Source organism: Aptenodytes forsteri, unplaced genomic scaffold (genome assembly GCF_000699145.1).
Source record: "Aptenodytes forsteri isolate BGI_AS27 unplaced genomic scaffold, ASM69914v1 Scaffold15, whole genome shotgun sequence".
Classification (NCBI taxonomy): Eukaryota; Metazoa; Chordata; class Aves; order Sphenisciformes; family Spheniscidae; genus Aptenodytes; species Aptenodytes forsteri.
This window is the reverse complement of record NW_008795129.1, coordinates 15,475,168-15,502,683: the sequence shown is the minus strand read 5'-3', so window position 1 is coordinate 15,502,683 and position 27,516 is coordinate 15,475,168. Positions and strand designations below refer to the sequence as shown.

The 27,516-nt window shown below is 40.3% G+C and overlaps 1 protein-coding gene across 5 annotated transcripts in view; it reads right to left on the bottom strand.

Annotated features, from left to right (window-relative positions):
* Positions 1-27,516, bottom strand: part of ADD3 (adducin 3) — a 69,880-nt gene that overhangs the window by 24,247 nt on the left and 18,117 nt on the right. For 4 of the 5 annotated variants that reach the window (XM_009277856.2, XM_009277857.1, XM_019471724.1 and 1 more), the window contains one exon: positions 6,946-7,169. In XM_009277856.2, coding sequence (XP_009276131.1) covers positions 6,946-7,140 — 195 coding nt within the window. In that variant the 5' untranslated portion in view covers positions 7,141-7,169. Of the gene's footprint in view, positions 1-6,945; positions 7,170-11,677; positions 11,901-27,516 lie in introns of those variants that run through there. The other variant, XM_009277858.2, reaches the window with a different exon arrangement.

The window sequence follows — 27,516 nt, the reverse complement described above, 5'->3', positions numbered from 1 at the left end:
ACCTGGAGTACTGCGTCCAGCTCTGGAGCCCTCAGCACAGGAAAGACATGGACCTGTGGTCCAGAGTCCAGAGAGGGCCACAAAAATGATCAGGGGGATGGAACCTGTGAAGAAAGGGGTAGATTTAGACTAGATATAAAGGAAGGAATTTTTTACAGAGGGTGGTGAAACACTGTAGCGGGTTGCCCAGAGAGGTGGTGGATGCCCCATCCCTGGAAACATTCAAGGTCAGGTTGGCCGGGGCTCTGAGCAACCTGATCTAGTTGAAGATGTTCCTGCCCATGGCAGGGGGGGGTGGACTAGATGACCTTTAGAGGTCCCTTCTAACCCAAACTATTCTATGATTCTGTAACTGCTGAAATTTAAAATGCTAGAAGAAATCAAATTTCAGTTTATCAGGGGTCTTACACATTTCCGAGCATGATTAACTGTTTTTTTCAGTAAGCACAGGAGTAGGGAGAGTGGGAGAACACGTGGTGGCAATGCACCAGGACAGACGACGGGCAGAGCTCTCACAGGGCGTTCTGGATGCAGCCAGAAGGAAAGTCATCAGTCACAACCTTCCAGGTTTTTCCAGGCACTGTTAAGAGCATGTAATAAACCAAAAGTTTATTTAACAGCCCAAAAAGAAAAAAAAAAAAAGGACTTAGAAATTAATACAGCTTTTAATTGTTATTAATTTCTTGTACGGCAACGGAAACCCCTCTTCCTGCTCTCACCAGACCAACTTGATGCCTTTATTGGGCAGAATTTACAAAACTAGTGAATGAAACAAAAATGGTGGATTTTGTTAAAATGCATTTTATTTTATATCTCCTTATCACTTATCTAGGGAATTAATTCAGATCAGAGTGTTATTTATAATTAATAACTTCAAATACATATAGGACTATAGTAAAGCCGTTAGGCAAAGGAGGATGGATCTGATTGTTTAATGATTTGAATAATCTTAAGAACATAGTGCCAAAAGTACAACAGGATCTGCAGACACCCCCCAAGATGACAAAAACCCAAACCCAAGCAGTTAACAGCCAGCAGGAAGATTAGAAATATGTATGGAAAAAAAACCTCAATTTGGAAACTGTTGGCATACATATCTAATGAAAACCACAGTTCAAACCAAATGGAAAGCAGCAGTATGGAAATAAGAGAGGAGTGAAAAGGTAACTCATTTTTGATGCAAGGAAACAGGGAGAAACTCAGAATTGCATTTGTGGTGCAGGACATGGGTATGAATTGACCCTGTACCATCGCAGCTACAGAAATGGAAGTTAGGCAATGGGATTTCTTGGTTTCTCATAGAGATCTAGTGGATGGCTTTGATTTAAGACAGCATTACCCTGAGCACAGATTCTCCCCCACTTAAAATGCTGAACTTGCCCGGCCCCCTGTTCTGCCCTGGGCTCAGCGGGATATTGTCACAGCTCAGAGGGGATCTTTAAGGGCCATTTTGTGGCCTTCCTTAAATGACGTGCCAAGTTGAGCTCATCTCCCCCAGTGAATGAAATGCTGCGCAGGTCGTATGACGAAAGCATGCGATTAAATAAGCTATTGCAATGAGCAGAGGATCACGACTCCCCAGCAGGAAGTCAGGAAGATGTCAGAAGATCGAAGCCAGAGGAGGGAGCTGCAATGCGAGAGGCCTGCCCAGCGAGGAGGTTCCCAGGGGATGTATAAAGTTGTGAGCCCTTCCCGGCCAAAGGGTGATGCTCCTGAAGGATCTGAAAGGCTTTTGAACTTGTGGGGAAAGAGCAGTGGAAGCTGAAACATGTGAGGAACTGAAAGGACTTTGATATTTTAAGAAAATAAACTGTCCCAAATAGGAGCAGTGTTGCGAAAATATTGGATGTTTACTCAATACAAAATAAAAGTAAGCTAGACAAGTGCAAAAGCTGGGGAAAAAAAAATAAATCAAACCATCCTTCATCTCTGTCCTGATGGTTTGAAAATAACATAGCCAGAAAAAAAAAAAAAAAACACACAACAAGTGTAGGTGGGTTTGCTTGTTTTTGCAGAAAAAAATCTGCCTGCATGCTAAGACAGACCTCTGAATAGAGGAGTTGCTAAGCAGGACTGTTATCTCCCCACTTCTTTGGGCAAGACCAGCCGGCATGGGAGGCAGGGGTGCATGTGCATGCACAAGGCAGGAAGGAAGAGAGGCACGGGAGAGAAGTACATTTTTAACCTCAGCATAAAAAAAAAAGAAAAAAGAAAAAAAAAAAAAAAGGATTTTTGCAATCCAGATGGCTAGACCTGAACCAGTGCCCTCATGTAATGGCAGCACTGAGCCAGAATCGCCCCGAACACCCTGCACAGCTGTGATGGATTGGTAGGCACTCTCTTTATCCAACACGAAATTAAAGCAAAGCATGACGAGATCCTGCCAGCAAACTGCTCAGCTTAAAAAGAAACAAGCTCCAAATAACTGTGTGTTTCGTATGTAAAAATGGCAAGTGCACATTGAATGGGTCTCAACAAGCCATGAGAAACTTTTGCTGGTAAATTCAAAACATAAATTGGGCATTTAAATTCCAATAACCAGGCATTTTTATGTTTACATATTTCAGCTGTTCAACTCATCACTTTATACACAAATTTGACTACTCCAACTTTTTCTTACATCAATAAAATAAGGAACTATATCTCATGTAACAGTATACCTTATGTATAAATTAAGTGAATGTATCCTCTTCCATTTCCACTCTGACCTGTAGCTTTTCTTCAAATACAGTGATAGAAAGTGGATGTAAGCTATCCTTCAATGCAGTTTAAGCTGTGATCCTAATTTCCCATCAGGTTACACACACAGTCCTGTTAGCTAAAGCCTGTAGTTAGCTTTCCTGCTGGTTAGATAATTCTTTCACACGGTCTCACTTCACTGGAAGCAGCGTGGTACTGCTGCCTGCTCGCAGAAACAGCTGACACCTTCCCTGGCCGCTCTGGGAGGGCTGCAGAGAGTTTCTCCCTGCTGTATGTTCATGCAGCTCCTTGATGCTGAACTGACTGTTCAGTCTTCACATGCGGTAACTGTGCAACCACTGCTTTTTTGAAGCTTCTCGTTGTCATGGTGAGGGCACCAGAGAAATGCCAGAAGGAAATGAAGGCCAGGAAGACTTGCATACCATAACTGAAATAAGGGTTTTGATGATACAGCAAATAAATGTTTGCTCTTTGAAAGAGGTAGTTACTCTGTGTAACAAGCAATATATGATTGCTTAGCATATAAAAAGACAAAACTGTTTTTAAGTCAGAGTTAAGTTGGAAAATCTAAAAAACCACAACCCATGTTTTCAAGTTTTGGATATATTACAGGTCAAGTATCTCAGACCCAATGTAAAGCAATAAAATTAGTCCACTGCATAAATGTAGTGCCTTTCCTTTAAAGATAACGACACAGTACCTGAGCCTTCTGAAATTGCAGACATTACTGAAATAAACTTAAATGGCTTTATCTTAAAGATTGGCCAGCAGTACCTCTGGATGCTATCAGGCTGCTCAGACCCAGCTGATCTTAAATTTCTTTCCACCTTTCTAACAGACACAGAACAACAAACATGTGGGTCATAGCAGATCCTCCAGGCCATCAGATGCTCACAGGTTACATGCAGCATTGAGCAAACATGTCTGAGAACTCACTTATAATGTCAGGACATTCTTCGTGGGCAGTGGTCATAAAACTATAATTTGTTTAAGACTTATTATGAACAGACTCTAAGACATTAGCAAACATCAGAGGCAAGGGGAATAGCTTTTCAGTAGCTTTTAAATTATTTAATTTAGGAAAGGGAAATTGCACATCAGAAAGGAGTAGTCAGATTGCACATCAATACGTGCATCAAACGGCACATCAGAGAGATGCAGCAGTTTGATGTCTGAAGGTGTCTGGCCAGGACTGTAGCCCTTACAATAACATGCACTGCACAAAATATACCGTGGTTCCTGAAATATATTCTCTAATTTATTTTCTTGCTAAAGAATTTAGATTTTCCTACTTGAAAGAAAGGAAAGAGCTTGTTAATAAAACAGATAAAATCAGTACCTAAGCTTCCTAGTATATGACAGCGATTAACCCTTTAGTTTTACACCATAATTCTTTGCTCGGAGAAAGTGCATGTTCAAACAAGCTCACCTCAAGTCCATACATACTTATGTATTTTTAAGAAAGGTATTATCCTTGCTACATACACTTCATATTTACTAATACTTGCCAGATGACTCAATGACTATTTCTCTGATCTGAATGCGTATATCAAGACTGGGTGAAGATATGAATGCATATATCTAAGACTCGGTGAAGATTTACCAGCGAGCAGGCTCTTCTTTAAAATGTGTCTGATAACCTCTCTTCCTCTTCTTCCAACACACCTTCAAACTATTTCCTCCTTGTCGACTGGAATAAACCAGAGAAGCAACAAAGCTCTATGCAAACTTCTGACACAATGCAATTCTGCAGCTATAGAACAAAAACATTATGCACAATACTCGTTAATTCAATCCTGAACCTGTGTTACACAGACCAGTAACAGGAAAAATGCTTTCTGGCCCTTTTGCAACAAATATTATATTCAGGAGGAGACAAGGTAATCATTTTCAGTCCTGACTCTCAAGAACAGGAAATTTTTTGCAATTCTGCAGCTATAGAACAAAAACATTATGCACAATACTCGTTAATTCAATCCTGAACCTGTGTTACACAGACCAGTAACAGGAAAAATGCTTTCTGGCCCTTTTGCAACAAATATTATATTCAGGAGGAGACAAGGTAATCATTTTCAGTCCTGACTCTCAAGAACAGAAGAAATTTTTTTACACTGAGGGTGGTGAAACACTGGCACAGGTTGCCCAGAGAGGTGGTGGATGCCCCATCCCTGGAAACATTCAAGGTCAGGTTGGCCGGGGCTCTGAGCAACCTGATTTAGTTGAAGATGTTCCTGCCCACGGCAGGGTGGTTGGACTAGATGACCTTTAGAGGTCCCTTCCAACCCAAACTATTCTATGATTCTAACACCATGGCACATCGCAGCTGGAACCTGGAAGAAATAATACAGTTTCTATTCCCAAAACAGTTATAAAATTTGCTTGATGGACATTCAGTCACACATACTGTATCAAAAATGCTTTTATTTCCTCACATGAGAAATCATAGCAGGGTTCCTCTAAATTTTCTGTTTCAAGAAAAGAGACAATAAAAGGAGATACTTAAGTGAGGGGAACTAGTAGCTCAGACACCTCCTCTTCGTGCCTGATCACACACTCAGCTCCCACGTTCCCGATCCTCCCTGGCAGATACCAAGAGCCAAGCAGGCAGCAGGCCCCTGGCTTATTTGGACAACTGTTCCCTTACACAACAAAAACTTGCAACTTATTGGCAGCTCCAAACAGTCACTTTCCAAAAAGTGCTGGGCTCAGCTTCTCTTGCAGCACAACACTAACAGCAGCCCAGCGGCTCTTTGTCCTCCAGCCTTCTGTTAAAACAGTTACCTAGACTCAGGGGTTGCCCCTCTCCATCCCCCTTCCTAAAATCTGCACGCTGACACTGCATCTATTAAAAAAACCACAGTGGCTGCGGCAAAGGGACATTTATTATGTTTGGCAGACTTGGCAAAAGGTCCTCCAAAATGTTAAGGAAATAGTTATGCTCATCAGATTCAATACTGCCATTGAAAGAACCAAAGAATAACACACATACAAACCCAAACAAGATCTCTGTAACTTACTTTTATCTGTTAGGCTAAAGAGCTAGGCTTTGCTGTGAGTACTGGCTATTCATAATGTGAATATTTTAATGGGAAGGAGCAGACTCCGATCACATTTTACGATTGAGTGTTTAACATAAAATTATCATGATTAAAGCATTATGCAGTACCTCCTTAGAGTATTTTCTTTTATAAAAGAGGTTGGCTGCAAAACCAAGCTTGCACAAATTGACTTGAAAGCAATAAATTCCTTAGTCAACAGGTTCACATTATACTTGGAGCAACACGCAGATCCAAGAGGCACTCCACGACAACACTTTAGCAAACAATCCTGTTATTCATGGATGACTATAATAGGGTGATTACTAACAGCTGTTTGCAATCTCATTACATATGGAAAAGCTTCAAAAAATTACAGAAGCAGCACCCCAACTTACAGAGGAACTGAAGAGAGAAGGATCTGTAAAGCTGCTTAACCCCTTCCCAGTCCCATTATCCTCATTACTCACATTACACCCCAACACCCCCAAAGGCTCACCCTCACACAGTCCTTACTCACTCCCTATGGCTTCAAAATACTCAAGGCAACAGTATTACTTTCCAATGCATTCATCAGCTTAAACCCAAAGAATGCATGCATTAAAATATAAATTAAAACTAATATGAGAGTAGTTTAATAGATTTAATAGTTTTATATGTAGCCTACACAAGTACTGAACTTACACAACCAGTATATGAGTGCTAATATGGCCAAGTATGGGTATGATCACCCTCAAGGACATGAAAAGAACACATAGTCTAGCTTTTCAACAAATGTAACCCAATTAAAAATGTTAATTAAAGCATTCCTGATGCAAATGATAGGTTAATATTCAAACCCAGAAACCAGAACACCATGTAATGCCCTAATTTGTTCCTATTTAACCGGTGACTCCTTCACTCTCTTCCCTGCCCCTAAGTTTTAATTAAGTACCCTGCAGCCAGCCAGACCTTTTTGTAATACTGCAATGAAGCATAAGAATATAAAAGCATCATAAAAAAAACAAGACAATAAAGGCTGCTTGTTCACAGACAAAAAACTATGCAAACAAAATGCTGGATAATCTGTTTAGTGACTCTTCTTAGAGGATGGTCCAGAGTTATCCTAGCTAGCTGTGACATAGATTTCTTTTTTTAAGTCTCAAAAAGTTAATCAGGAATCTCAGAAAATAACACACTCTTATTCTCATCCCCCCTTAATCCCACTCACAGGGCTCTGCAGTATCTGAGTGACCCTCTTCCTTTGCTCCATCATATTGAAGTCCTGTCTCAGGTCAGGAGACATGTTTCTCTCTCGGATATACTCTGGGTCATTCTCATTGATGCGATCGAAGTACCGCTCTTTGTGAGGCATCGTGGCCGGGGGAGGAGTAGTGATCACCACCTGACTGGCATCAGTACTCATGCTTCAACACTGCAGATGGTAGGCTTCACCTGAAACAAATAAAAAAAGAGGTAAGAATGATTAACAATTAAAAGGAGGGCATTGAATATAACTTCCAAGTCTGGACACAAATAATGTTCTTTTTAATCTCTGCAGACATCTAAAATGAAAAGATAACAAGTGAATAATTATCATAATCGGAAAACTAAGGAAAAATTCTCAAAAAGTGTTTAAAAAAACATTAATGAGTTCTCTGATACTGCATAACCATCTCTATTCAAGTTAAAATAAAAACCCAACAGCACACAATCAAGAATTATGACATTCAAAATGCCCATAATATATTGTATGACAAACTTTCCTGTATCATTTTACATTGTGCTCATCACCCCCCCCCCATGGTTTTTATATAGCTCTCCTTCCTGACATGTTCAACCAAACACACCCAGAAGACGGGACCTCTGTTTAAAATCCACTCAGAGCTCGTCTCCCAGCTCGAACGAAGACATTCCTCAATTACAGCATTTCCGAAGCTTCTCGTAACCCCAGCTTGAAGATGAGGCACCAGGCTGCTCAAAGACTGCCAGGGGACCTCCACAGAATGCCAGCTGGTGTCTGTGCTTTCAGGAGGAACTTGGAGACGCCAAGGGAACTGCAGAAAAGGTCGTATGTTGGGTTGCACAGGATTGCGGCTGCCTCCACGGCAAATAGCTGAATTTTAGCTTTTCTCCTCTTGTGTGCAATTGTATGCAAAGATTCTTAGTGAAGCTCATTACTTTAGAAAAAAATGAAGCTCATTACATAGGGGGGAAAAAAAGAAAAGAAAAAACTTTCATGTCTTGGTAGAAAGCTACACTTAAAACTTCATTTAAAAAAACTGATAAGCATTTGTAAACACAAACAGAACTGGATCAAAAGCAGAAAAGCAGACACCTGAATTTTCATACAAAGAATCAGGCTCAGAAGCACACTCAGGAACACCGTTCCTCAAATGGGTACTGAAGAGGGACATTTTCTCAGGTTTGAAGAACAAAGAGAAGCAAGTTTTGTAGGGTGAGATAGTGTATTATGAAAATACATTTTAACATGCAAATATCTATATTCAATAATATATTTAATATAAAAATATTTGCATGCAAATGTATTTGGTATGTAAATAATTCACCACTTCAGAGGAAAAAAAAGCCAAACATGAAGGAATGAGAGTTGCCAAGTAGTATTAAACAGCATGGTTTGACATTATGGCATCAGTGGTTTAAAGTGTCCTTGCTCCGTGGCACATTTCACCCATCCCTCGTCTGGGTCAGTGCAACTACTGTTTGGGATATTCTGTGAACAGTGAACTGATGTGGAGCATCTGAACTCTTCCAACTACAACATCACGTATTTTCCAGATGAAACATTCGGGGAGATCCCTGTTAAAACAAGCTTCAGCAACCAAGCCCCCCTCCTACCTGCGACAAGCCCTTTCGGTCCTTGTGCTGCACCCTCTGCTGCGCAGCCATGCCACAAACCAGCCTGGCAGGAGGATGCAAATTGGTTTTCAGCCAGTTTCCCACACTGACACCCAAACAGCTTTGCTGGCACACTGCAAGGGACGGCGCAAGGATGAAATCCTGGGGCACTGCAACTCTGCTACCAAATATGAAACCCCAGACAGAAAACAAGACAGATACCACCTACAGAGCAGGGAAAGCATTAGCAGATAAGGTACAAGAAAAACACGTCTATCAGTTTCTCGTATATTACAGATTATGACAAAATTTGGGACTGAGATGAAATACAACTAACACCCTTCTAAAAAACAATCACTACAGGTTGTAATTGGTTTTGTTCTTTACATCCTCTTTTTTTTTTTTGAGGGAGAAAACAAGTTCTGGGATGCCACATTATCCAGCTGCACGCACAGAGCTTCCAGGAGGTACCTGGCATACTGGATGAACGTACCATGTTCTAGGACATATAATTCACATCCTTGGAGGCAAGCTCCATGAACTCTGATGGCTTCGTTATGCAGGTTGTGGAGTTCTGCATTTGCTGCATGGGTGCAGTCTGAGTTTATTCGGCATTTGCTGACTGACCACTGAGAAAGCCTGCTGTGTGTGATTAGTTTGGGGATGCTAGGGAGAAGACAAGGGGCTTGCTTCAAGGAAATGGGGGTTTGGCAAAAATCTAGTAGAAGTATAAAAGGAGCTTAAGGTTTTCTAAAGAATTAACTATTGTCTTTTCAAGCTGGGAGCAGTGAAGCAGGAGGATAAACCTCCCGGGGCAGCATCTGGGGATACAGCTCAGCTTCCCTCTCTTCAGGTTAGAAGAGAGACCTTCATTAAGTGTAACCACGCACTATGTCTCCCCTTCCCTCTCCGAAAAATGGTGGGGTTTAAGAAGCACAAGAAAAAAAGCATCATGAGAAAACACAAGACCATGAGCTCACTCTCCAAATGCCAAAAGGTATGAAGAGCTTGAGACCAGACCTCTCAACCTACACTGTTTTCCATCTGCATTGGGGTAAATATCTCCATCTGAGTCAGAACAGACACCTTCCAGCACCTGCTGGTAACTGAAGAAATGCGTATGGCAAGAACCTTGCTTGAATAGGTGACCAGCTGCAACTCCAGCTCTTCAGTTACTTCTTCCCAGGAGTTGCCTTATCCAACTGTTTTTCCTAAAATGCTCCTGAATCCCGCTAACCCCAAGCGGCAAACTGGCTCAACTCCTGATCCACTCAGTTGGTTGGACCAACTACATGCATGTCTGAACTTCAAAAAACTTCTATTGTTATTATTATAGGTTTACAGGACATAATTAGTTCAAGTCTGTTACTTTAAAATTTAGTCTTACAGTGACAGAAAAGCCCAGTCATCTGTAAAAAGACACAAATGTGGCTGGCAATACCTAAAAATCCACAAAAGATATTTTTCTAATTGCTTTGGACTTCATTTTTTCCTATTTCCTTTCAGACTGGTTTGTTACCTCTAGCCATTAAGATTACAACATTAAAGTCCTTGTACTACAAAAAACCCCTCCGTTACTGAACATAATACGAGTATTGGGTCCAGTTGTTCTTATTAGGTCTGGGTCAATGCCCGCTCTGTTGGGCCCAGGCTGACTCTCATATAACCCCTACTGTTCGGCTGGAAAATTTTCAAACAAATCAGCCATTCTTTTATTATTTATTTGCATCTTGCACTGATTTTTTTTAAAAAAAGGGACACTTGTTAAAAATGTGCTCAGCTTCTGGGGATCTGAAAAGCTGTACCTCCTTCTCAGCACAGGACTGGCAACGACATAGAACTAAGTATTTACAGAAAATCCAGATCTCCAAAGCTATGAATTGTGATAGAGGATTCTCTCCCCCTCCCCACTTTTCGGTGAGATTCTTTTGCCCAACAGAAAAATCAGCTTTGCTGCAAGGCTACTTTTGGCCTCCACCCCTTTCAATGATGTTCATGAACTACAGAAAGTGAGCAATCATCTTCCTGAGCAGTACTAGCTAATGTTTCTCACACATGCTATACTGCGCAAGTGGTTCCAAAGACTGAGGCACAGGTGGAAACGAAAGACCATATGCCCCTATAGCAACAAGACACTCTCTCTAGACTGGTCAGAAAGGACAAACATACACAGAGAAATCAAACCTAAACTAGGATCTGATTTTGTCCTGGTGAGAGCCATCACTCTTGCTCAGCTGACACACACATTTTAGCCCAACATGCATATGCTGTCATGCCAAAAAGAGATTAAAAGTACAGAGAAGAGCAGTTTTCCCAACTATAGTTCAACTACTCCAATGGGGTGCAAAAGAAATGAAGAAGAGCAAGTCAGCATGTGTAAGATTTTTTTATACAGAATTCCCATCTCTGCTGAAAATACTTTTAGGGACCCGTGAAACAAGCTCAAAAGCTCTTGCTATAGGGTAACTTGTTAATCTAACTCTGTTTCCCCCTGTCTAGTTATGCTCTCCTGCTGAACTGAACTCAGACACTACTACAAAAGAAAACAGGTCATGTCCTCCTGTGCTTTGATGCCTTATATAGCTCATGCATTTGGCCTCCGTATCTGTTCCGTATTTTATACGTGTAACTGGGCCACAGGGAGAAAGTAGAACATTCCATCTTTGTCAGGAGGATATGCATCTCTCCACTTAGAAGTAAGTTTTATTTAACAAAAGCTTCCAATTTATTCCAGGAACTGGAACTGTTGATTTTAGGCTGCAATATTAAGTCCTGAGCATCCCCATCTGACACTTTGTAAAGTCTAAGTAACATGCTGGGCTGCTTTTGTTGGAATAACTGTTTTCAATGTCAAATCACAAAAGCAGCTCAAAAATAATAATGAGGTCAGAAAAACAAGGAGTACTGAAGGAAAAAAAAAAGAGCAAGAGACCAAATGCAAGAAAAATGTATCTTGCCAAAGAACACCCCAGAAAGCACTGACTTGATATATCTTTCATAATGTACAGAATGTATATGAAAATAAATACCACCATAAGAGAAAGACAGAGCAACAGAAAAGGAATCAAATCATTAGATCGCCTAGCAACGAATCATTAACCTACCTTTTATGCTGATTTTTTATGGCTGGTTTCAGACATTCCCATTTTCTCTATGCAGTGCAATCCATCTGTTTGAGAGTTTCCATCACTGCAAACCAGCAGCATGCGCACTGCATCGTTAACCGGTACGACTGATTTCAGGTCTGAGCATTCGAGCTAGACTATACCCCATCTGAGCATTTCTTTTTTAAGGAGCACGTTGTGTTATTCTGCTCTTGCTATTTCTTGCCTGCTTGTTTTTAAGGAACAGTCGGCTCTTTCTTCCCCCCCTCCAGTATCTTGTCTGCCAGGAGACTTGTTGGAAGCAAACTGGGCGTCTCTTGATCTCAGTTCCAGCCTCCCTATGAAACAGGCAGGTTCCAGTCTGAATCAAAGCCTTGGCTTTAGCCAAAACTGTCAGCTACATAAGTAAGCTGGCAGAAAGAAACACGCTTAAGGAATATGAAGGAATGGTTAAGTGGGGCAGGAAAATATGTAGGAGAATATGGACTGAGAGGAGGGTCACCATTGCTATCCAATGGCATTAGAAAGTCAACCGTCCATCCTCCCTCCTATAAATTTTAGTAACGACATATAATTAAGTAATCGCATCTGTTCTAGGGCGAAAAAAAAAATTTGGATAAACACCTCAAAATTAAATTCATTTTTTTTATTCTCCTGATCAGGACATCAAATACCATAAATATCTGACAATGCGCTGGCAGATTTTTTTTTTTTTTTTTTTTAACGTTACAACGGGTTTAGGTTTCTTTTATCAGTCTCACCTTACACACTGGTAAGATGAGTAAGATATGTTCAGACGTTAGCATTTTCTAAATGCAATTTGTGGAACTGAAAATACTTCTGCTACACTAGATAGGTAGCATTTGTTCAAAATCATATTGACTGATTTTACTAACATACAGTGATTCTGTACACTAGCACTCAAGTCAAACTGTCAAACTACACCCTTAAATTGACACAAGGTAGTATTTGCATTAAAAAAAATAAAGCAGTCGCACCTTCTCCCAACCTTCCCAGCCATTTAATCTTTTTCCCTGTATCACCTCTTCAGATTCATGCCAGCAGATGTCTGTAAGGTCAGATGGCGGAATGGGTAGGAGAAAGTACTCTTTGGCTGAGTTTAAGTTTTCTTTTAACTATTGGGTTTTTAAAATGGATTTATTTTCAGCTGTGTCAGTTCCCCCAGCCAGTTAACTGCATATCTACACAAATGTTTGTTATGAAACAAAGACAGTGATGATACAGGGGTGTCTAATACCGCTTCTTCCAGTAGCAATGCAGGCATAAACAATTTGTCATATTACAGCCCAAACTGGTTACAAAGCAAATACTCTAATCCAGCGCTGCGTATTTAATTTAAGTCCTTCTGCTTTAAACTGACTAAGCTAATGAAATAGTCGTCTCCTTTCAGACACCACATTAAAGAGACTATGTGGCACCAGTATGTATTTTTCCTAAGGAATAAGAACTTGAGTGTATTTGAACCTTGTTTTTGTGTTTCTGTGTTAAATCTAAAGCATTATTTTTGCCCAATTCTATAGTGCAATATTAAAGGCAACATAAATATTCAAGCTGTGCAACTCACACTTTACTCAGTGTAAACTGGAACTGAGCCAGCTACTCTTTACTGTCAAGAAGTGAGACAACATAGTGGGTTGCTGACAGCCACCCAAAATACGAGGGCTATACCTTTACCTTTAACTGAAGATGTGACATTTTTCCTCTGTTAAGGAAGGCTCCTTATAAGCACACAGCCTGTAGCAGGTGCAGTCTGCACCTCCACATTTGCAGGCCAGCCTGCCAACATTTTGCAGCGCAAGCAGTGGGGGGAAAAAAACCCCAAGCCTAGAACGATGATGTATCCAATATGCTCTACCACATGGCCATAAATGCTATTTGCATGTGTTAAGTCTCATAAATGAACTTGTATGCTTAACCCTGTAGACCCAAACTACTTTAATCATTCACATTTTGGTATTCCTTCACTGCTGTGTGACAGTTTTTAATGATGGGGACAACTCTTGATGAGCGAATTATCCAGTTACTATCATCCAGTGACAGGATGACAGAAGACAAAAACAGTCTCAGAAGGACAACCTCCAGTTCAGATCCAAGGTCTATCTTGCCCAGTATCAAACCGCCTGTGCTGAGGAAAGGCTGTACGTAACTGGGCTGTTTCCATCGCTGTACTGAGTGACCCTTAAGCAGTCAGCAGCGTAGGGGCTTCCTTGCTTCACCCCGTAAAACAATGTTTTCTTGTTTTACTAGCAATTTGTTAAGGTTGTGCAGACAATAAGAACATTTTGAGATTATACTGTTCTTTACACAAAACATTCAAGTCAGAACAAACCCAGTCACACAAGCAAACTGGCTACAGAGAAGCAATAGAGGAGGCATTCGGAGTTTGTTGGTGAAATGATGCACACAGGTACTCCTGCATCACACCAGGGAGGGGGCGGCTGCACCGCAGAAACATGAGAAAGTACTGAAATGTCAGAGTGGTAAATGGGAGACTGATGTCACATGTTGATTATTCACTATAAATCCTCTCTTACTGCTGAACACAGTTTGCCACACAGTTATCTATAACAGTGTGATAGAAGCGAATATGAACTATTAATTTGTAACTTTAAAGAGACACGATGCTTTGTGTCACTAAAACCTTTCTTTAAGAGAAGGAGGTCGGTCACCCACAGATATCACATTGGTTTGTTTTTTTTCCCTTTCCCTAAATTTGTTCCTTTAAAAGAAAATTTTCGTTTCAGTAGTTATATTTCCTCCTTTTATTTATTTATTATTTTTAACAAGTACCTGATTCACTGCAATTTACCAGGAACAGTTTTAAAACCCAGTTATATTTTGCTCATATATAAGTTTTATTTATATATGTAAGTGTATGCATATATTTTGAAACAACACTAAGCTGCACTTTGGAGTGCTGATAGTTGTCACCTCTGCTTGGGTACACAGGGTGAGTGGTCCTATGAAATGGTATGGAGTCTGTGGACAGGGACTATTTCTAAGGCAATTTAAAAAAAATTACCTCCTTAAATCAAGTAAAAACACCAGAACAGCTAATAAATTAAATTATTTGTTAAACTGTAAATAGTTTCTGTACTTACTAGACTTGAGAAGCATGTCAGTCCTACCTCACGCTCACTTTTCCTCTGTTTTTCTTTCATCTTCTGTGTTATACTGAAGTTCATGAAAAAGCATAGTAAAAATGAACTCTGTGATGAGAATGTAAGTTTCTCTTGGTTTAAGCTGTTTTTCTATAGCAGCATTAAATTAAAATTTCATGCACAGGATATGAGATCACTCAAAAATATCTGAACACTGAGCTTAAATAACCTGCTTCTATCCAAAGGCAAGACTGCTGTCTGGTAAGAGTGTCCTCACTGTAGCAGAAAGCTAAGGAGACTTACAGGAGCTGTCAGGGAAAAGAAAACCTTTCCCTATAGCATATGCAAAAAGCTGCTCTCACACAAGGCACAGATGCACTGAAAAACAATGACAGAAATGAAGTTATTTCCCCCCCTTTAACATTTTTCTGCTCATTCCCACTTTCCTCCAGGATAAAATTTGCCTGCCGCTCACAGAAAACCTCCTCCCAACCTCCACTGCTCCAGAGGATTTAGGAAGGACCACAGCAGCATGAATTGCTGCAGATTTTCAAGTTGCACGCTTTCTGAAGCTGTATTCCCGTATAGCGTTTAGGACTTCTACAAAGGAGAAGGATCTGAATGCAGAAGACCTCTGGCAGAGGAGCCAGCCAGCACAGCGATGGCAGCAGCACCACTGCTTTGGGTGCAGCATTTGCTCATGACCACCCTCGGCCAGCTCACAGGCAGCAGGAGTGCTCGACCTGCAAGAATTCAATCAAGTCTCCTCTGGAAGTGGTTTCTTTTGGCAAATCCAAATGAAGATAAAAGTACTGGCTCTTTCCCAATGCTACCTCAAAGCTTAGAAAATAAACCATGCATCCAAATTTCATCACTTTAAAAAGTATATTAAGAACATACCTATTAAAATAATCTCTAAACAGTAGTTCTAGATGATAAAAGCACATGAACACATGCGTAACTCCAGCGTGCCAGCAGGCCATAGGACCACAGGAAGGTCCAGGCACTTTGGAACAGCTCCCAGCAGCACAGCCCGCTTTGCAGAGCCAGCTCGTGGGTCAGCACAGCCCTAATTTGCTCCCTCTGAGTGGCAGTGCATTTCGGCTCTTGTTGACCCTGTTTTGTTACCCCTCTTTTACAGATGACAGCGTTTACCCACCCATGTCAAACCCATTTGGATGCTTGGAACAAAAGTCATAAATATTATTAGCAAATATTTACATATTTCAAAGAATCCATCAGTGATCTCGGCACTTACTGGGTATTAATGTCCTGTCTTTACCCACTCCTGACATTAACTGATACCCTGCAGAGTTAGTATCAATATGGGATACAAGTAAACTACACTTGCAGAGCAAAAATCAGATTATTTGTGTTTGACCTTACTTAAGTCAGGGAACTCCTCAAAATAAATGTCAGGGAGCTATAACCCCAAATGCATATTTCAGTTTTATTTTAAAAGCAGAAATGAAGACATAAATAATCAGTTTTCAATAGGAATAACTGCTTGTCTTTTTTGGTTTTAAGGATTCTGATGAAATGCAAATGCTGCAGCACCAAAGCAGCTTCAACTTTTGGTTCTCATGTCCCAGCTCTTATTCATGCTACAAAGAGACAGACTAGAACACGGAGGGCAGGGAGGGAAGGGGAAAGGACAGTATTTCGAATTCATCTAGTTTTAGAGATATCTGGGATGTTGGTAATGAAAAAGGTAGTATTTTCCAAAATATTGCAACTTCAAGACAAGAAAAACATTTTTTTTTAAAAAAAGACTTATCTCTGCTTATCTACATAATCACTTGTGGCTAAGTTACCTAAAAATATTTCACGACTCAGTAGACAACAGAGAGCGAAATTAAAAGATTACATTCTGTTAGTACTTACCCGTAGTAAGCTGTGAAAGTATGCAAACACAAAACCCCCACACATACACAAGCAATGGCTGAAAAATCTCCCTAAACCCTTTGAAAAAGATGAAACCTGGATTTCTCTACAACATAAACTAAGAACTTATCTGTGAGAAAAAACATGTAACTGGAAAGCTGATTGCAGTCAAAACCTTTTACATTTTGCAACACTCTTCCTCTCCCTCTCTTGCAATGTGAAGCCTCCAACTTCCTCTGGTGACTTTTTTCTTGGGCTTCCTCTGAACTGCACAGATGCAGGGGGAAAACAATTTCACTCTTTATGCAGACCTACACAGAGTTATGGAGTAGAAGAACCAAGTTTTTTCTGTAAATAATTTTTTAAAAATCCCACTGATTTACATCAATCTGGAAAGCACCATTTGGAGTAACGAGAGCTACTCCTGGCAATCTGCAAGAGCCCTCCTCAGTCACTGGTACAATATGTGACATTAGATAGCAGGGAAAAGTCTTATTGATCCCAGGGCACATCAAAAGCCTTCTTAATTTATGGCAGTTCGATTATCCTGAGAAATGTCATGGCCAAAGCAGCTGCCTCCTGGGTTCTGCTGGAGGGTCAGAGGCTGCGGTGGTGGGCAACCCATATGATTGACATGAGGCAACTGCTTGATTTTACAAATGCTTACACGAACAACCGATCTCATGTATGGCAGCACGCAGCCAAACCTTTTAATAGCCCAAACCCCTGGAGTTCCTCCTCTTCATATCAAATCCTGACCTTTACCACCACCGACAGCCCAGTGCAGACCCCATTTAAGACCACCGCCACGCATTGACCATACAGAATTGCAGCTCAACGCCCTCCATAACTCGTAAGCGAGGAATGGGAAGCCCGGCCAACAGCTAATCTCTATGGGGACATTTGTAACTGGAGACTTGAAGAAAAGATGAAATTGTGCCAGGCCTTTGATCATAAAATCTTCAGGACAAATTGTATCTTCATTTATATTATGCACCACACCCTGCACAATCCCCCCCAGTTCATCTTGGGATCTCTGAATCACTCTACTATAAATTTTAAATAAGGAGCAATAACACAAGTCACATTAATACACCAGTATCAGCTTGATCATGTCAAAATAAATTGGCTAGCTTCTCAAAAAAGGAATTTTAACATTTTACTGACCTGTACATACATTCTCACATTAAACAGAGAACAGCAGCATTTCAAAAAAGCTGATTTATGATAGTTATAGTCAAAAACTAAGAGTGTTTTAGATAAAACAACACAATTGTATATACTGATTTCATATATGAAGAACAGGCATAGTGGGAACATTATGGTTGCCTTAAGGTTTTTAATTGCAATTTAAAAATAGTAATTTTAGGGATCAATAAAAGTGTGACACAAATGATGCCAGCCAAGCCCAGGCCTGACTGTGCAGCAGGCACATTGCCACTGATTGGCCATAAGAAGCATGGAAAAAAACCTAGGCATCTCAAGAAAAAAGCTACACATTTACTCTAGTAAATTCTCCAAAAAAGCAAGCTACAAATAGAGGCGTAGAGGGAAGGCTCTGTTGGTAAGACTTTAACAGCTTATATCATCCATGGGATGGCACAGGGGACAAAATCCTGTAAATCACTATTCCCAAATTATGCTGACAGTGTCTTTCCTCACCTCATTCAGTCTCCAAAGGATCTTGCTTTTTTCTCCATTACTGGAATTAGTTTTGCTTTAACATATGGGACAATTTTTTCCCCTCCTTGGTCCAGTTGCAAACATAAATGTTAATGTATGTTAAAACAGAACATGAAAAATTTAACAAACATGCAGAATTTGATTGAGGTTATAACCGCGTGCCTAATATGTACAAAATTATCATCTTTAGAGGACTTAAGCTAAGCACACCGTATGCTACAGTTTTTCATGTTTTCCTGACTGGCTTGAGGCAATCCTGCCCCTCCCAACTCACGTGTTTCAGCTCCCCACCTCTCAAAATGCATCCCCTAGCTGTGCCAGCACACCTCTCCATGAAGCTAGGGTCTAAACTGGATACACAAAGAGATCAGGGTTAAAAATAATTTGGGGGACGAGGGCAGAGGAAAACATGGAGCAGAGAAGGGCCACATGGAAGTTCAGGGGGCAGTCAGGCCCTCCTTCTTGAAAGTTTAAAAGGCAGCTACTTAATTAGCTGTGTTCAAAGCATGTTGCTTTAATTATCCTTCCCAGGGAAATCCCTAGGATTTACAGTGGTGCAGCACTTTTTCTGTGTTTACCCACATTGCTAATGTTGTCTTCAGCTTGCTTCAAAATAATTAAAAAACCCCAACCAATGACCTAACCAGTAAATAGAAAAAGTTACATTTGCAGTCAAAGTTTAACCTATATAAATATGTACATTAATCTCAATTGACTCGGCCTGCCTTTGACCTGCTTCTTGCCTCTGCCACCTTTTGCTCATGGCACTAGAACAGCAAATTGAATTTAGAGAGCCAAAGGTTTTCTACACCTTCAGGAATGGAAAATTACCCCACTGAATTTCAAGCAAGCCAGTCTGAAGTCAGAGGGTCATTTTGGACTTAACCACAGCACTGAACAGAGAAGCAGATGTGCCTGGAGCAGTAGCCAGCACGTCCCTGAACAAGCACTGAAGATTTACTAACAAAAGCTTTGGTAGGACACACAGTGAGGGGTATGGTGAGTCTGCATTAAACACAGTAGAAAAAGTAGTTTTTTTAAAAGTCAAAAGCAGAATATATAAATATTTCATAATTAGGTTACTGTTATTTTCCAGTGCAAGCAAGCAATTATCTACTTTTATCCCATAATTCTCCTTCTCCATCATCACTTGTAAGCACTGAAAGTCTGGATAAAAAAAAGAAACACCACAACAAACTACACCAGTATCACAGAGCATCCTGGCATGCTACACAAAATCCTGGGGACTTGCAAACATCTGTGATGGTTGTTTCTAGAATGTAAAACCAGCCTGACATTGAACACTTCTCCTCGAGATTTAAACTGTCCTCTCTTTTTTCCTAAGGAGTTGCATGAAGCGTGACTAAAACTGGCAGATTTTTATGTCTAAAGAGGAGCCGGACCAATGTACCAGGGACAGAATTTCCTAGCAGCCAAGGCGGCACAAAACACACACCATCCACCACAGACAGCTTCAGGAGACACTTACTTTCTACTAAAGTATTGTCGTGCAAGTGAAGAAAAGCTTCTTCACGGTTTCTCTTAGAGGAGAAACAAACCAGGCACTTGAATGAGTTGCAGCACCAGCGACTCAGAAGTCCAGTTGCGAAGACCTTGGTTATAATTTTGAAGGCACATGCAGCCTTTGATCAGTCACGCATGCAGCATGAAAGACTCTCCCTCAAGTCCTTCCCCAAACAATTCTTCCAGTCTTGACTTCTACTGGTTTTTTGTTTGTAATTTCAAGAATATTCTGAAGCCAACAAATATATTAGATGGATCTGTCTCTTAGATAAAACTACTTCAATATAATGTATTATGACAAAATTCATAAAATAACATAAAAGTTGTTTTGTTTTAATTTCTAAAGCTCGTTTGTAAACCTGGCCTGAAAATGGTATTTGCCTGTTTGCAATTAAACCCGCTCATGTTTATATTGAAAGCACGTATCAGACATGTTACCCATGGGCTGGAGTTCAGAGTTTGAGTGCAGAGAGATGTGGGGGTAAATTTTTCTCTCAAGTATATCGTTATGAATCAAAAGCAACCAATTTAAAGATCAATTAACAATTGCTGTAAAAATGACATTGTGTTCTGAGCTTTGGTGATGCTTATTTTTGAATATTTGAATAACTCATCTAAATCATCCTAGATAAACATGGTATTTCAGTTTATACCATAAAAAAATTACTGATGATACAAAAAAATGTCTGAGGCTATACAGATTACGTCTGCTTGAGGAGTGAAAGTAAATCACATCTTTTCTATGGCTTTCAGTTACCTTGTTCACTTATATATTCAGTGTGTTTTGGTTTTTTGTTTGTTTTTTTTTTTTTTTTTTAAACGTTAAAAAATTAAACACTGTTCAAGGAATTAAAGATCTCTGTACTAATGTAAGAACATGTCAAAAAATACCACAAAACTTGATTAATAAAGTGCTGAATAATAGGTGATTAGATGCCTGCCAAAGGCTCATTCACAACAGCTTCCACAGACGTGCTGGAATGCTGCGGAGGACGACACCGACCCAGGGCGGCCAGAGCTCTGCATTAGCCACAGTGGGGATGTGGATAAACCGCACCTTTTTTGGAACTGATTTCCTAATCCAAAAAGGAAAAAAGGAATCTGCAGGATGAACCTGGTCTCAGGAGTCTGGTCTCAAAGGTTGCTGGAGGAGTAGCAATGGATGCTGCTTTTAGAGTTGGGCAGTATTTAGAGGTTTTTGTTTTTTTTTTTTTTAACATGCATTGTTTTAACTTGCTAATTTATTGCATTATTTTGGGCAGGGAGATAGCTGGATTTCTATTTTTTTATCTTAATTATTGAGTGATGCTTCCAGTATGCATTGGAACAAGAGTTTAAGATGCCATTCGTGGGTTGCTGTGGGTTTTTTGTTTTGTCCTTTTTAATTGTCTGGCAAATTGCTATGGGATTTTGATTTCTGCCTGCCTCATCAGTATTATGTTCTCCCTCTGTGTTAAATTATCAAAACTGATCAGAGTTTGTACTGCAAAGCAGTCAGGAAGAAGTGATGAAAAGCATGCAGAGTTTTGTGCTATCTGAACAGACTTTTTCCTGAGACTTCTGGCTTCAAATTCAGAAAGCTGGAATTCATAATGAAAAACACTTCTACCTGGTGCACAACCCCTGTCTCTCACAGAATGCAATTACACAATTGTGCTATATGAAACTTGAAGATAGGTTTTCATTATGTCTAGCCTGTGTTCATTTTCATGTTATACTCAAAGTGTTGTTTGTAATCAGGTGATATTGGACTAGAAGACTAGTGGTTTCTAGAAGACTAAAATGATGGAGCTATCCAACTGGTTCATTTTTCTGAAGTTATTTTTAACTGTCACATTAATGAGACACTGAATACTAAAGTTTTTAATAATTATACATCCAATATCTAAATAACAAAACATGAGAGAGAGAAGGATAAATAAGTAAACAAACAAATCCGTCCCTTCCTGGCCCCTTCCAGCATGGTGCAGCAGGTTATGGGCATGCCTCGCTGCCCAAAAGTAAGTCAACAGCTATCCTGAGCTAACGATGCGTTTCACCTTTTCATTCTGTATTGGAGTACTTACTGTTGTGAGCAATAGTTTCCAAGTCAGCTGTTTCATCCTTGTATGGGACATACACAAAAAGTAATTATTAAGTGCTGCTTCGTGTGTTGTGACAGCACAACTGCAAATGCTTTCAAAACTACGCTGGTTGGAAACGCAATTAATGCCTCTAGGTTACTTGTCTATATTAGATGGGAACATCTTAGACACCTAAGAGGTTTTTGTACTTTTTGCAGCGAAGTATAAAACACTTTAAAATTGAGAATTTAAATTATCTCTTGGTTCTGCAAACTTGATCACAAGTTCAATTAATTATGTACACTTATACTGGACTTTTTTTTAGTCATTGCCCTATGATCAGATGGAATAAGCAACTTGTACCTCTTTTCAACCTCAGCATCAAAATCCTGCATCTTTCTCTTCTAACCAGATATCAACTTTTGTAATGTGCAAGAGAATTATTTTTCACCTTTGTACCAACTTTGGCTTAAAGTAACCAATAGGTTCAAAAGTTAAGTGGCAGGAGTGAATACGTGCATAGTGTGATCAAGTAAGATCTCGTTCACCTGCTGCTCTATGAAAACAACAAGCAGGTACCTGGACCTCTCGCTGACATGCAGCATGAGCCCAGACACGAGTGCAGAACTGAGTTCAATGATTTAAAAAACCTCCCATGATAATTAAACTGAACCTATGAACAAGCACAGGTTTGCAAACATGGACAGTCATAACGGGAACTCAGATAATCATACAGAAGAGCCAATACTTCTCTTTCTTTTGATAGTAAGTAGCGTTTGTGCCCATGGTGGTAGTACTTCCTGAAACATGAACAAAGCAATAGATATGTTTGGAAATTTAAGTTTGTAGTATAAATTTAAAACCAGCATGAACTCTCAAAGCATACTAAAGGCTAGCCAGTGTTAAAACTGGTATCTATAAATAGCATAGGTTCATACTTCTGAGAGGAGACGAGCATTCAGAATTCCCCAAGTGCCAGTGAACAATGACCTGAAAGAGTTAGTTCTACCTGAGCAATTAAAGCACTCAACAGATTTGGGAATTGTACTAGTAGGGGAGGAATAGCTTGATTTTTTTTTTCTTTTGTGCCTTGTTCTTCCATTTCCAATTGCATCATTATCACTAACAAAAAGATAAATCAATTCAAATCATGATGTTCAAGTGATTCTATGTAAAAAAAATAAAAATGAAAAACACATTTAATTGTTATTCTTGCAGCTCATCTGACCTCCTCAGTACAACCATGACAAATGCTTGGTAAAAAAAAAAGCACCAAACCAAAAATCTGAACAACTTGTTGTATAGGCTCAGAGTATCAGTTAAGAAATATAGCTGCTCTGAAACATTTAAAGAGAATACAAAAGGGCCTCTACAATAGTATAACCTTTGCCTCTGTCTGCTAGCATCACAGTTTACACGGTTTCCATGGAAACCCTCTGCAAACATATGAATGTGCTTGTTGCATTAGATGTCGAACAGAAAATCCTTTGTGGCAACTCTGGAGGGCCATGGCCAGTGCCAACCTCCCAGCGGAATAATGCCCTTCACTATGCCTTGCCCAGCAGGCTCATGACACACTCGCTCACATGGCACAGCTGCTGCCATCGCTTGTTTTTCCTCAACTGATAAAAAAAAAAAAAGAAAAAGAGGTGCACATCGTAACTATTAAATATTTCTTCCCGCATGGAGAAACTGTTTTGCCCCCATCCAACTGATGCCAAAGTCTCCGGTACTGGACCCTCGGATGCAACCCAAGAGCTGCAGAGTGAGGGCACTGACCGGGAGGCTTCCAGTCAGGGTGTTGGGAAATACATTTACATAACAAATAGACGACTACTGAGAAAGGGAATGCCATAATTCTTCATTATTACATATTTTGAGAAAAACATATTTTGAGAAAAACACATTAAAAAAATATACATAAAATTCTCAGCATGACAGGTACACCAGTCCAGAAGAGAAAACTAGTTTCATCTCCTTGTTGTTTCTCATCATGGAAAGATCAATTGATCTACAAATAACTCACATTATGGGCTCCTCCTCCAGCCATGGAGGCAGGAAAATTCTACCCAAGACAGTCTGAAGTGTCATCAGGAGGGCTGGTTTCTTTTTTTGTTGTTAAGGGTATGTGTGCACGTGAAAGCTGAGGGACTAAGAAACTTGTTTCTGTTTTACAAAGGAGGAGCTACTGGCAAACATCTGAATGTTGTGTCCCATCTGACTTTCCTCAAAATGCCTGTCCACTCTGCAGCTCTACATTATTTTACCAGCATTGAAATGAGTGTGCTTCTAACGAAAGTGCACCTTTAAGACTAATGGCACACATAGCTGGTGCATACCTTGTTTATAGATTAAAGCATTCCCCTATATCCTTATTCCTCCGAAACAACAAATTCCTAGTACAGCAAGTTTGACTCTAATTTCTGAGATATCAATGGCATAATTTATGTAATTGCTTACAGATGTGCAGAGTCTCGGGAAGGCTCCAAAGGCTGCATTCAAGATAAAAATCAGGTTGGCAGACTCTGCATGGGAGGTGAAAGCCTGCCTGTCCCGTTCCATGTAGAACTGGGGAGGCCGGCACCTTTTTGCTTGTGACTGCACAATTCACCTGCGATTCAGCCATTTCCAGCCACTCTTACAGTCACAGTGACAAAAACCAATGATGTAATAGTTTTGTCTTACAAGCTGAAGAATGAAGGAAGACAGATTTTGTACCAGGAAGAAAAAACCCAACCAAACCAAACACTTTTACTTTGCCAACACACTGTTTCTATGTTTATTTCTCTTTCCCTTTCGCAGGGGGCAGCCCCGAGGGGAAGCCCTCCATGCTCCCTCATGGCCACCCTCACCTCACACCCACCACCAGCCCAGGCCCCCACACACCGGCCGCCAAATTAGCTCTGAGGGCGGCCAACCTCTCCTTTTAGCCTCGCCTGCACAAGGAAGTAATGAGGGGGTCAGTCACAGCCCGTGTTGTTCTAATGCTCTAATAGCCTATTGTTCTCTTGCGGTTGCCTCGGCGAGATAAAACACCGAAAGCTGGCTTTTCCTGAAGGGAAGAGAACTCCCACTGCGCATTGCAGGACAGTTGGCCAAGGGCTCACTTCACAGGGGGCCAGCCTGCCTCACGACTCGGTGGGGCGATGGCGGGTTTGTTTTTGTTAGCAGGCAGTTTGCAGGAACATCTGCTCAGCAAAGCAGTGGTAGGGCTCTTGGTCATCACCGCCCCTGGGCCCTTCCCCGCGGATTTGTGCAAAACCATGTTTACTCCCTCCACATGCAGCTATCACTATAAAGATACTACATTGACAGTCCCACAGCTAAAATTTGGTTCCTACCTGATCAATGTTTATGATCTGTTCCCTGCCTTAAACTGTAGAAGGATTGAAAAAATAATGGTTGCTACTGAGCTATAGTAAGCTTCCAGGGAGAGGGGAGCCACGGCGTGGGCTCAGGGCAGAGCGGCCTGACAGCGGGGCTGGAGCACCCCCAGTGTCACAGTGCCACATCCACCAGGTTACAGGAAATAATGTTTAAGTACTGGGATGGCAGAAAGGACACAGCAGACAGAAGTTAATCCAACAATACAGGAAATGATAAGATTGAGAAGTCACTCATTTTATATTTTCACCACATCCTCTTGTCCAATAAAGAAGTGCACTGAACATCATTAATGTCCCGCTAATGAGACACCCAACAGCCCAGAACACAGCAATAATGAACGTGAGCTCTGTTTCCACCAAACCTACCAGAAAGATTTGCCAGGGTCTGCTTTCCCACTGACACAAACACATGACTCCCATTAGCCTTAATAAAGGACAAGTGCATTCAGTGGGAGAGAAATTTCCCAAGGTTGCATAACTGAACTGTGGCATGCTGAAGACACAGTATAGACTGCTAAGAGAAGTTAGCCATCCCAAAACCACAGTGACAGGCCAAATTCTTTCATAATTTTCCCATTAATTTGTTCAACTTTTATTGTAGTTAGAAATTGCTCGCTTTAGGCCAGCAAAAATATTCAGAACTTTTCTTACGGCAAAATTACGGAAAAGCAAATCAGATAGTGGGACGTTTAGCTCCTGTTTTTAGGCTGAAAAACATAGCGCATATCTGGTTATGTTTTTTATCTTAATGCATTGTCCCTGCATACTATTCTTGACTCCATGGTATATAAATTCTTACTTCTGTAACAATGCAAATTTGTTGACAGGATGATAGGTTAAAGTTTATCTTTCAGGCTGCTTCCCTTGCACCAGTCAGAAAAATCTAGTTCTGTCAATTTATGTCCCTTTCAGTGCTCAGTGAGGCGAGGAAATGGAGTGGAGTGCCAGAATGTGGAAACAATGCAAAGAAAACCTAATGCCAGAACTGAGTATCTGACTCCTAAGCTAAGTTCTGCGTGCCCTCACAAAACTTTGAGATTAATACTGCATATCTCAAAACTGCATTTAAGAAAAACCTTAATTCCAGATGGTGAAAGCATGATTAACGTACTGAAAGTTAGAAGCTTTTTCTTCATCTTTTCTTCCCCGTTCATGTTTATGTATTTTAAAAATGCTTGGGTGCTTTGCCTTTTTTTTTTTTGGACACCAGAAAATTCAATTTCATTGGCATTTAAAAATAGATTTCTTGTGATAAACACTTGACCAACTATCTGATGTAATCTAAGACATTCAATGCTATCATAGTACACATTAATGAAGGCTGCTTCATTTATTCTTCTGTAGCTTTAAATGAGAACAGACTACTCTATTATCTCCTGCTGCAATGACTGATACAGGAGAATATCTAGCTTGCTACTACTTATACACATAATAAAAGTCCATTAGCACATATACTCACAGAAGTTTAACTACTTTGATACAATAAACTAAGATCAGGAACTACAGTGCAACAATGGCTGTAACTGTGACCGGTGCTGTGCTGCATTTTAAAGCAGCAAATTAATTAGGCAAATTAAGTCAAAATTACCTACCTATTTCTGCTCAGCTGTAAAAAAACTACCCACAAAACAAAGCCAGACATATTTGATTTATTTCATGGAGTTAAAATTAAAACCTCAAAGGCCAGTACAGCAACTCATGGTACTGCACCATGGCAGAATCAGCCCTGTGGCCGATGTGGTTGCGGTCACTTTAGCTGCCAGCATATACTCGAAACCCAGAGCCCAGTCCTGTTGAGGCTGGTGTTCTCCTTGACTTAAGTGGAAGCAAAATCAGATCACATACTCCTCAAAAAAATGTAATATGCAGAACTGAGGCAAACAGGGAGTAACTGATTTACGGATGACGCAGATACTAACTACACTGGAAAACCCCATTCAAACACAGAAATTGTAACTCACCAGTCATGTCACAACATTGAAGATAAAAATCATGCAAGTCTGAAATAGAAGACAATCAAAATACAAGACAACTTTCTGCAGCATCCATCCCCAACCATTCTGTCAAATACACAAACGGCAATAGCACAAAGCATCTTTATGACAGGAATAAAAGGCTCTTTAAATGCTCCTTTTATTTTTTATTGAATGAACCCACTCTTACACAAAGTTCATGCA